We start from the raw sequence: 12,342 nt of genomic DNA, 5'->3' as shown, positions 1-12,342 counted from the left end.
ACTGACACCAACGAAGCCCCGACCTACATACGAATTTGCGAAAATTAAATCAGAGATCGCATACGCGGAATATACTTTTTTTATCATTTTTCCGTAGCGTGCTAGCGAGATCTCGTGTGCAAAAGAGTATATCTGGAATTAAATTTGCGGGTGACTCATTGTTAGCGCTTGTCTCCCCGTGCACTATTCTCGGCGAGAGAAATACGTTTTATAACGATACCTTTGTGGAATGGATGTGGAAATATACATAAACAAAGCAATATACATATGTTATAATTTTAATTCTCTCAGCTTACTTTATAATTTTTTTTAAACATTTTAATATTACGTATTAACACAAAAATTTGCATCACGTTCTCTTTAAAAATAATTCAAAAACATAATGTATATTAAAAACAAAAAGATAAAGTTTCCGTGTCTATTGACGAGCGCTTTGAAAAATACGCAATAGTAGTGCACGCGTTAACTTTATTTTCTATGCTTTCCATCATTGTACACGTGCTGTCATGAAGTAGGTTGTCGGAACAATTTCCATACAATTCTCCGCTACCGACGTCATCAACATATATCGCTGAACCGAACATATTGCCTGTTACAATTCATATAACGTGAAAATTTTAATTCTCTCAAGCATTTGCAAAAAAAAAAATGATTAACTGTAAAGTAGTATATTATTGATTTGAGTAAGATCAAACTCGACATAAATTATTCTCTCGATCACGTGTTGATCGACGCGCGCGTTGAGCAAATCACGTCGTTATCTCGTCAACTTTACGCGAGTGTGGAAAAAAAAAAGATGAAACTTCTATAATTTACCGCGGATCGTTACGTCACTTTTACCGCGGAAAATGTGGTAAGTTTTCCGTATTTTCGACCGCATCTATCGAAATCCTTTCTGGCAAACGCTCGCGGTAGTCGATAACGGGCGCTAATACGAATGCGCGGAATAGCTCAATTCTTGTTTTTAACTCTTTCGCTGATCCTACGATGCGAATACGGGGATTTGGTATGCATCGTTTAGCTGCCGATCGGATAGAGCGGTACTCGAAAAACACATGATTCATGGATACCTTAATACATCGCATTCCCAAAGCGCAATTCAATTCTATTAATCTCGCGTGCTTACACACCGTTATTGCGAGTGAGATAATTGTTATTCCCATTATTATCATTATCAGTTCCATATAATAGAGAATAGAGCGCAAACAAATCTATATATCCTCCGATTAATTTACTGTATTGATATTAATTCCCTCTATTATAATTACTATTAATATAGGAAAATTTATTTTAACGCGTGCTTAATGCAGGTTACATGTAATGCATATATTTTTTATTAAGCAATTTAATTTAAAGTTATCATAGTTTATTATTATTTTAGGAGAAAGAGATATGCTGTTGAAAATATACATAGAGATGATCGAATGACTGACATTTAATTCAATTATTCGTATGCATTCAAAAGTTAAAATAAACGGATCCCGAATTAATTCCTGTATTAATAATCGAGAGATTCTCTTTTATTCGAGTAAAACGATTAAAGAGTCATGATATTTTGACTGAAACTTATGATATTTCATATAACTTTTTATTCCATGCATAGAAAAAGTCGCGCCGTTTCCCTACCTTTCCATTTTTTATAATTTCCTTCGTTAATAACGATGCTTTGTATAGTTTTCATGCCGCGAGCCAATTGCGAGTTTTACGATCGCTCGGAAGAAAAATTCTTATGCCCCGTTTTCTCTCGACCTGCACGAGCATTAGCGTGAAATTATTTTGGTCGCGTGACACGAATTACACAAGCCACTTGAGCTCGGTTTAAATTATTCGGATTCACTTCTCGAACTCAAATTAATCCGTTATTGAATTTTAAATATTCATCCTCGCGCCTGCGCGAGGAATACGCGAATACGTGTAAAGTTCCTGTTTTTATCATGCACAGAACAATTTGTATAATTAAGCTGCTACATATAATTCGCGATAAAAGCCCATTTCTGACAAACCCTTAATTCTTGATTATATCTCTCTCGGTGGTTGTAATATATATATATATTATACTAAATATTTATTAATCTAAAAATATATAAGTTTTACGTCTTATCATATTTAATATTTTTCTGAAATAATCTCCATAATCTAAGAGATATTTAGTGGGCGAGCTTCGCTCTTCTCGCACTTTAGGAATCGCGGACATAGAGGAGGCTGTGCACCGACTATGCTTTGATGTGGGAATACATTAATGCGAAAATACATACCTGGAGTACCTCGCGCACTCGTAAACTATCTCGGGCGTGGCGTTGGGAGCCCTGATTCGCGGGTAATTGCAACGCCGAAAGGAACTGAAGTATGCGTCTGCCTTTCCCAGAAGTCGTCCCTGAAATACACAAGGCCGCAGAAACGGTAACCATTACGTTACTGTGGTTGCACTGTGTTTTAGCGCCAGATTTTATAATAAGATTCTATAAAATCGAAGGGCAGTTCGCTAACTATAAATTTAATAAGATCTAAAGAGGAGGCGTACTTAAAATTATATAATATTAATAAAAAAGTTGAATAATGTTCATAAATATTACAAAAAACTTTGCGACTTTATTTTACATTTTTTTAAGTATAATATTTTGAATCACGTATTTATGAAATAGAAAATAATAATAAAAACATTAAAAGTTTGAATAAATATAAGATAGATGTTACGTCAACATTATTTAAATACCGACGCGGAAAATCATTGTGTCGATCGAGCGTAATAACATCTGGAGTAAGACACTTAGGTGTTCTAAATACATATTTTATACGCGAAACCCTATTACAGTGTATTGAGAAAAATTTTCTCCCCTTTCTAAGAAATTTTGCAAGCGGCGCCAAAGAAACGGAAAATGTCTCGCCGCCTTGTTTGAATGCTTTTGATTGCTTCTCTTAATACGGAAAAAATATAACACAACCGTCTGTCGGAAAAGGACAAGGAAGCGGAAAGAGGTCGTAATAAGCTTGCTTGTCGTTTACCAAATGCTATTTTCTTTCAGAGAGCTCGTTCTTTTCGCATTTATTTTCATTAACAAACCGTAATAAAAGTGTCTAGGTAAAATTGCACGATTTTGTAAACAAGCTCTTTTTTTCAATATTTCATAATATCCATAAATAAATGTAAAATATTGAAAAGCTATATTTAATAATCAATACAAAAGAGGCGTATCAGTAATTTTTTTATTATTCTTTTTATATTAAACTCGATTTTCCGACATAATAATGGAAAAAGAATTAAATCATTATTTTGAAACAAAAAATCCTGAAAGTGATCATATTATACAAACAGTTAATATATTAAAAATTTTTATTTTATTGAATGTTGATATAAAATACATAAAAAATTATACATGATATAAAAAATTTTTGCAAGTCTCTCCTCTTATGAATCTAAATTCTTTCAGTGATTCTCTAATGCGAAGTAGCATTAGATTACCAATTTTAAGCAGTATAAACAAACTTAAAAAGAAATAGAATCACAAGCAATAATTTAAGAAGATTTTAGAAAAGAGAAAATTTTTTGTATATTAACTTTGTCATTATCCGCGAATCTACATTTTATAAAAAAGTTTGTAAAAAAATTGTACAAATTAGCTGTTGCCTAGAAGAAGCAAAATAGATTTATCGAATAAAAAGAAACACAGACCCGCAATCATTTAATTGGTAGATAAAATTTTATTTTTCAAGAGTATTTCATTTATCATGCGATGCGAAGAATATGAACAAGTTGGTCTTCTATTCCATTTGAAAATGAGACTTTGTTTGTAAACTTGTATTTTGTATCTGCAACGCAACATCGACTAGACCACGACCAAGTAAAGGCAAGTAGTCGCGCGAAGTACAAAGTTGTTACCCTTACCCAACGGTATTCGTCCCATCAACTTCTCTCTCGACCAAGTTGCCGGTGCCCGAAGCGTTCTTGTCTCGTTCAAGAATCTTGTACGCGTAACGAACGTCTCGGTAAATTTCAAGGACCGAAATTTTGCCTCGCATCACGGCCAGAAGGTTGTTACACTTGTTGACAATGCTTGCTACATGGTTACATCGCGAAATCATTCAATTATCCGAATTACACTACAAAATAAACTATATCATTCCGGTACGTAATTATATTTGTCGCAACAATATTTTGTCACAAAAATATATTTTTTAAATTTTAATTTCATTTTATTAACATTGCATAGTTTGATTCTATGTTAATAAAAAAAATATATAAATAGGTTTGAGTTCTATTTATAGTATTTCTTAGCGCTGAGATATATTTCTTGCATATCTTTAGTCATAATTCTTTTTTTTGTTTCTGAGTTTCTTTTCGGGTAAGTTACAAAGACGTGTTTGTATTAAGACGCGTGCACTGTAGAATTAATGTTTCAGTTACGTTGTTTCGTTTGCCGTTTAGAACGAAGAATCCGATTACTATCGCCGCTCCACGATCCATCTTGTCAGACGACTCGAGCTTGTTCGATTTCTCACGTTTTCTTTGCCGCTCTCTTTCTCTTATTTCTCTAGCTTCTCCGCTTTTTTATTTTCCCTCCTATAGTTGCTCTTTTCTCACTGTTTTCCCGTGCCTCGCCTCTTTGTCGCAGATGCTGGTATCTCACTTTACATCTCGCGCACACGAACGAAACGATGTGAAAATGAAAAGTAAATACTATGTGCGAGGTAATGTTGTATCCTCTCGAATAACATTGCAGTCTTAACATTAGAGCTCAGGTGCAACGGCGCTTTAAAGCAAAAATCCGTTAATCCGTATTCTAACGGAGGTGCACGCTCCATCTCCGGCTTTTAACTAATTTACTGAAATACATCGATATACGTATAATCGGATTACACTTAATTACGCAGCAGGAATCAAGAATTAATGGATATTGTGGAGTGTAGCAGCCGCTGCGCGTCGCTCTCAACATTCCGCGCGGAACTCGACCTCGGCAAGTCTTGAAATTCGAGTTTACGAGTTTTAGCCATTCGATTTCCCGATGAATACTGCGCGAGTGATAAATGGACCGTCGGTTGAATACTCGAATGTAACAAAGTGCAAAAATAACGTAAAAAAAAAAAAAAATATGCAAACTCTATCTTCTCGTAAACTAGGACTTTTACATCGAGATAGAATCGTTCGTTATTCAATAAACTTAATGTTATCGCAATCGTGAAACGTGTCGTAAGCTCACGAGAATCTCGATACTGACATTTTACGGGCCGAGCACGCAAATTTCACCGGTTTTATCGCGATGTCTGTGAAATTGCTTTACGATCGCCCCGAAGAAATTGTCAGAGTCATCAAAATCGTCGATACAAAGCCCGTCCGACGACTCCCCGGGGAGGAAAAACGGCTTTCTTCGTGTCTTCGCATAAGTCGTTGCTCGTGCACGTGTACTTTACACGAATAAAAGTCCTGAAAATGCGCGAACTATGATCGTACAAAATCCGGAATGATCCTTCGGCAAAGTTGCACGAACGCGAGAACGACGTCGTATAGTTGCACGACCGTGGAACGAGGAAATGTAGCCGCGGCGAAGTTCCCCCACGCACTCGATAAGTGTAATTTTAGATGTTGCCAGTTATCGGCTAAAAGTTGTCGGTTGTTTTGTAGCTGTTCGCTAGTCATATGTGAAAATTGAGCGAATCGTCAACATGTATATCGTCGGGAAAAATTAACTCGATTATGATCGATAATAATGCTATTCTATCGCGTGTTATCTGATTCGATAGTATATCGTTCTCATATTTATCGACATGGCTGCTTTATCACTCTATTAATATCGCACGATGCAATAGGTATTGATTTAATTATAAAAGGAATATATATTTATAATGCTAGTTTTATATCTAAGGACAGAGGAGAGAGAAAATGCGCGGAAAAGGAGAGAAAATTTTGAATTTCATCAATTATCTACGGCTGCTTCGAAACTTTCTTAAATTCCTTTGAGAAGATTATCTAACTCTATTCCAATTCTTAAAAAACTTTAATGACATTAAAAAGTTAAAGAACACTTTTGCAAGATAATTCTGATTTTTTTTTTATAGAGTAACATATAACACAATTAAGAGGAAAAAAAATATCGCTTACCTGAATCCAGTAAGGCAAATAAAAACCGGAGCACGCCAGAATCGAGGCTACGGTGGACAGAGTAGCCCACAGCACGCACAGCACTGTCATCTCATCGGTTTAAAAGTGTCCGCCTCTCTCCCTCACGCACCGTTGTTCATCCTCCATTCGTGGATAATTATCAAAGTCTCCGAAAGTGGATCGTCGGCGATCACGATTACGTACTTTGTCCGTACGAAGAGGGTCCTTCCATCCGATCGCGATCCAATGTCGACAGCCGTTTTCGACAACGTTGACCCGTCGTCTCTGTCGCTTTTAAATCGCCCCCTCTTTATGTCATAGGCTGGCAAAAGGTACCAATCGATCGTGCAAGTGACATTTATTAGGGTATTGATGGTCACGTCGCGGCTCGCTTGATGCTCTCAAGAGGAGGGGGAGGAGGAGGGGAGAGCGAGAGCGTTCGATCAGCTTCGATCGATCTCTTAATCGTGGATCAAGTCATGCCGGCGTTCTCTTTTTGAGCATGAATGCTCTAATCATCATCCCCGATCTGCGTCGTCGTTTTTCGCTGGCAAGAACCTTCGGCTCGCCGTGGTTAATTCGGCCTCTACCAGATTATCCCGCTCGTAAAACGTGACCGAAAGTATCACTTCGTCGAATGAGTCACGCAGTTAATTTCGATTCTTGTTCCGTAATACGCTTCGTCGCATCTCGGAAATTGATATTGAACGACGATGAAACAAGGGCACGATATCTCAAGTTACTACGTATTTATGTGCGTGGAAACTAATAAGGAAGTTATCCTTCCAGACAATCAGCCACTATATATGAAGTTTCAAGATCGATCTGTTCCGTTTTGACATCCTAATACTGCCAACAAGAGAGAAGTTCATTATTCAGTAAAACTTGTCAACGCTGTTCGTTTATGATCTTTATTTTTTCCTCGATGTATATTTTAAATAGATTGCGTTATTATTTCATATCGATCTAGTTCACCGACACACAGTTCGAAACGCGACGCTTATCGAAACACGTCCGGCGATAAATCCGTAATTCGACGGCCACATCCTTCACTTTTTCACTCTGCGTCTGATTTATCGTGGAATGTTTTCATCGAGGGTCGCTTAATTTCTTGCAGGGATGGTACCTCGTTCCGCTGCCAGACGCGTTCTTCGCTGTTAATTATAGACTCGGCCGCCACATCGCGGTTCACCATCCACGCCGCGTGCCCGATAAGTATTCGCTCCGTCGTATCATCCGAGACGATCCATTTCGGAGCACACACACACCGCACTCTCACGACGCGGGAGATGTCGAAGAAATCACCCGCGTTGGCTCGTTCGATCGAAATGAATGAGATCTCGCGACTGTCGAAATTTAATTTCAGACTCCTTCTCAGATAATCCTTTCGTACGAAACGAAAACGAGACGACCGACGACGAGAAGAAATGTAACGTGCGCGAATGTCCGACGTCGCCTCGTCGTTCTCGTCGTCGTCGTCGCGCACGGCGCTGCTTCGTGGCTGCGACTGAACGGTTCCGTTCTCCACATTCAGCGCGTTCCTCCTCCTTCTCTCTCTCTCTCTCTCTCTCTCTCTCTCTCTCTCTCTCTCTCTCTCTCTCTTTACCCACCCGCGCCCCGACCGCACTGCGTGGGAGAACGGAGAGTGCCGCGACGCAGCATCCCGCCTCTCGGACATCTGGCGGGCACACGGATGATGGTGTACATATACACGCGTGTGTACCGCACGGGCGTGTGCGTGCGCAATGTAACACGTGTACGAATCACATTGTCGGCCGTACCCGTTTGTTAATGGAGATCAAATAATCTCTCGTCCTTGTCTCGAAGTTTCCGGCGCGATGAATACGCGATGCGACGTCGTGGTGAACCACGAAGAAATAAATGATGATTACGGAACATTGCCTCGCGCTGGCCTATTTTTCGTATACCGATTATTATGCGACGACAGAGTTCATTGTTATCCCGCTGCTATTCGAGCATTAATCATGCTTGCGTGTATTCTTTTTTTTTTTGACACGTATAACGGCACGTCAATCGATAGACTGACGGACTTTAACAGGGTCCCTGGGGTATCAATTTAGGGATGAAGAGCTTGACGCTTCAGTTGTTATGCGCTAAGCCGAAATAACTGAGAGTTTATAACTGTATACTACTACTCGTTAATAACATCGCGACACATAAAATCGCAGTTTATACAATAGACGTTTTGTTTTTATTTGAATTTGTTATACACGCAATATGCTACGATTGGAGGATTTTATTATTAAGTTAGAGATTATATGCGGTTGCACAGTCCACAGGAAATGAACGGATGAGAAACAGTAAAGTAATATTTGATAACCGAACTCTTGGCGCAAATCCAGAGATAATAGCTTGAAGAATGATTCTGTTTCTAAACAACAGAAATCAGACATTTTTATTGTACAAATTCTCTGTGCTTAAAATACAAAAGCTTATAATTGTCAATGAATTTGTGTTATTCCCAATTTCATGAATATTGATTTGAGACGTCAATGCGCCCTTCTGCCGTAAAAACTTCCAAGGTCGAAATTGAAAATACGTTAACCTGTATCATTGAGCCATTATAAATTGGAGAATCCACCAGGCCAGTAATAAAAACATTATTTGAAGATTAAAAAGGGAGAGAGAGAGAGAGAGAGAGAGACGCTCATAAAAAATTAAAAATTTACTCTTGGCATGTTATTTCATATATTTTTCTAATATACATACATCCATTGCTTATTTATATCTTTTAAATTTATACACACCGCTTGGTTGATGAATCTGCCAGCGCATTGTTGTTCCAGCTAATGCTGCTCTACGTCCATCGTGGAATCTCGTTAACATTTCCATCATCCATCATAAAGACATAGAGATGCTCTCGCTCATACTCGCCGCGCTATCGACGGACTCGAGTGTCCCTTTTGGCATCGCTATCAGTCGCATTAGGAAAATGAACCGCTGTTTTTTTTTTCTCTCTCTCTCTCTCTCGCGAGTATCACGGCGACTGTAGATATAAAGAGAGACTACAAAGCCTGAAGAAATAAGGATAAGAGCGAGACCGGAAAATGCGGTGGAGAAAAGAGGACAGACTGACAACTCGGAGCAGAAACGGCGACGATGTAACGTTTCATTTCGCGTGGAACGGTATAAAACTTTCCGTTCTGCCGAGAGAGAAAGAGCGCAACCAGTGCTCATTTACGAGCGTGTATATACACGAATCCAGGCTACACCTGACAAGCAGAAAGAGCAAAGTACTTGGACGATTTCGTATAAAGTCTCATTTCGGTGTAAACTTTATCGAATTTTCAGTGCGGTTACCATGTAACGCGCGAGATATCTTATTTGTGCGTAAGCGTATCTTTATACATGCATTTTTACGCGCTTACATTATCGATCATAACATTGCAAGAGTAATTTTAATTATATCATGTATCAAATTATATTTAATTATATCATAATTTTAATTATATCGTATATCCAGAGAACGATATGGGTTAAGAGAAGAGAAATCAAGTAATGTCTTATATATTTCCAAACGTTCAGGGAACGTTCAAGCGCTTTCAGGGAAATCAACTCAAAGGAGAAGGTCCGAGATGGAGCGATGAATGCAGGGAAGAAACTTCCGAGAACGGAGAGTAAACTCCTTCCATGCGATATCATCGCGATGGTCCGGACTCTTCCTCCGCCGTCGAACGAGAAAAGCGCTATCCCCTCAAACAGATTATGAGTCTCGGATTTATTTTTACGGTCGGATCCCAGCATTCGTATCTGCGCGCCGTGGATGTGGAGGCAAACTGATACCACCGCTCTCCCTTGATTCGATAGCGGTGTTCGGAACCACGACACCGTGAAATATATAGCGGCGCTCCTCTGTAGGAAGCAACACGAGCGAAAATAATCATCGTCGAACGGCGTCCAAGAGTGTCGAGAGGGAATCGATCGGGGATTACGCTTTTCCCTTTTTCACGGGAGATAGCATTATAATGCGAAAGCAACCGTATGTACGAATCAGTTTTAATACGCTTTCGTGTTTATCGCAAACCGCACGCGTGGGCGGTTGATCGCGTGTAGGAAATTAGAAGATGAGAAGAGAGGCGCACGAGAGAGAGAGAGAGAGAGAGAGAGAACGATCTCTCATTTCTCCATCTCCGTGCTCTTATCTTCCTCTGTTTGCTCGGATAATGAGCTCTCCCAGTCGCTGTATAGCCGTCGGCGTGACGTTTAACGTTGTGCCAACTGTACGGGTGTTCGTACAAGATGCGCGTAAAATAACGAACCGTTATTTCCCACGTTCCCGAGAAAATTACGTATCGCGCTAGGATCAAAAGACGGGCGGCACTTGAAAAAGATGATTTATCGGATAGCGGCGCCGCGCTTCCGGCTGTTACGATACGATGCGTCAAACGAAGTGCCTCGGGCGCGAATCTTTATCTCTCTCGTCTTGCGATAAGATAGATTTTACAAAAGGAGATCGCAAGGGGTTGGGATTTACCCGATCCTCCTCTCTCGCCTCTTGCGCGCGGTTACTGGATGGAGAAAAGAATATTCTTATCTCCGAACGTCTCCGAGCGGTCGCGAGGCTGGCTGTTGAATAAATACAGGTCGAGATTCGAGACGCGTCACCGAAGAATTCTGCGATTTGTCTGGCTGGACTCGAAACGCCGTAAGATGTAAAATGCGGGGATTTGAAAATGCACGCGGAAGGGAAGAAAGAAGTACGTGAAAATATCGAGAAGTGATATTATTTTGTTAAATTTCATATAAGAATATTCTTATAGGAAGCATGAAAGAGGGAGAATAAGTATCTCACGAATGGCCGTGAAAACAATTATGAGCAAAAACATCGCCGTTCTTGCTACGTAATATTCATGCGACATAATTACAAACTCTCATTTATATCTCATATTGTGCACACAAATAATAATTTATACATGATATTGTGGTATGAACTATTATTTATTAATTTTTATTAATTATTATTAATTATTATTAATAATAATTAATAAATAATAGTATGTAACCTATGTATGAATGAAGATATTATATATGAATTATTATATGACGGATTAATATAATATTGAAAATTGTAAAATAACTAGGTTGCACAGAATTGTTTACCTAACACAGAGAAACTTTCTCGTCCTCTCGCGTACACGCGATAAATGACTCTGAGCCCCTCCCTCCGCGCTCGAATTAATCCTTTCGCCGGAAAGAATTCATTTTTCCCGTAGATGCCTAATTACGCGCATTTTTTCCATCATTCTATCCATCCGATCTATCCCCGGTCATCTAACTCGAGAAAGAAAGAGAGTGAATTGTGTGCTTCCCAATAGGAGAGGATCGGTCATGAATCACTAGTGAAACGAACGTGATGCCGAAGTTAAAACAACGAAAACTCTTATTTTAATTAGAAATGTTAGGAATGATCGATCTTTTGTTCGAAAGATCGAAAAATTGTAATAATATTGCTATAAATTAGCATTATGCGCCAACTTGTTCCATCTCCATATCTCCATATCGAACACTGCTTGGCAGTGTTTAGTCATGCTTTCCACGAGTTTTTCTGACGTAGCCCTCGGCTTAATGGTCGCCACATGGCCCCAACATGCTAGTTTTAACGTCACTTTATTTTTCCCAAGCCTCATCGTTATGGCTGAATCTAAAATGGATAATGCCGTCATCATATTTAGACACTCATGGGACTATTCGGCGATCCGCACTTTCCAAGCATTTTAATTAAATAACAGCACTCAGAAATATCGATAAGACATTGTTATATGACAAAGATCAGATATTTGCTTAATAAGGTAGATAGTTAACGTGAAGCGCGGAGGCTGTCGCTATCGAGTATTTAAGTGACAGAAATCCAACTTGGATCGTGAGGGTCAGCCTCGGCGTCGACCTGACGGCGTCTTGCCGTCAGTCCTCCAACATTAGACGACGTAGACAACAGGCGGGAATCATGCTAATAAACTCGCCTGCCAGCACATCACAGAATGCATTATTAAACAGTAAATGACGGTTGTTGACAAAAATAAAATACCGGCATTTACACATCGCTTTGACGCGACATAAAAATTTTGAACATATCTCTCTTCCTGGAATCATAAAATACGTGCAAATCTCTGTTATTCGGTACACTGTTATCACCGCATATATAGAATATTAATCTACAACATGGCAAATTTTATCATTCTCGTTTTTGTATATCAGATAAATAAGAACGTAAAAAATGGATTTGTAAT

The 12,342-nt window shown here is 39.1% G+C and overlaps 1 protein-coding gene across 4 annotated transcripts in view; it reads right to left on the bottom strand.

Annotated features, from left to right (window-relative positions):
• The window catches only part of LOC126848181 (LHFPL tetraspan subfamily member 6 protein-like), a 29,405-nt gene extending 21,796 nt beyond the window's left edge, over positions 1-7,609 (bottom strand). For 2 of the 4 annotated variants that reach the window (XM_050588854.1, XM_050588855.1), the window contains exons 1-2: positions 6,095-7,608; positions 2,256-2,374 (exon numbers count right to left, since the gene is read on the bottom strand). In XM_050588854.1, coding sequence (XP_050444811.1) covers positions 2,256-2,374; positions 6,095-6,184 — 209 coding nt within the window. In that variant the 5' untranslated portion in view covers positions 6,185-7,608. Of the gene's footprint in view, positions 1-2,255; positions 2,375-6,094 lie in introns of all 4 variants that reach the window. The other 2 variants (XM_050588856.1, XM_050588853.1) reach the window with 2 other exon arrangements.
• Between the last annotated feature and the right edge of the window lie 4,733 nt (positions 7,610-12,342).

The sequence above is a fragment of the Cataglyphis hispanica genome, chromosome 3 (genome assembly GCF_021464435.1).
Source record: "Cataglyphis hispanica isolate Lineage 1 chromosome 3, ULB_Chis1_1.0, whole genome shotgun sequence".
Classification (NCBI taxonomy): Eukaryota; Metazoa; Arthropoda; class Insecta; order Hymenoptera; family Formicidae; genus Cataglyphis; species Cataglyphis hispanica.
Note: the sequence above shows the minus strand (reverse complement) of the source record. Positions and strands in the feature narration are given on the sequence as shown.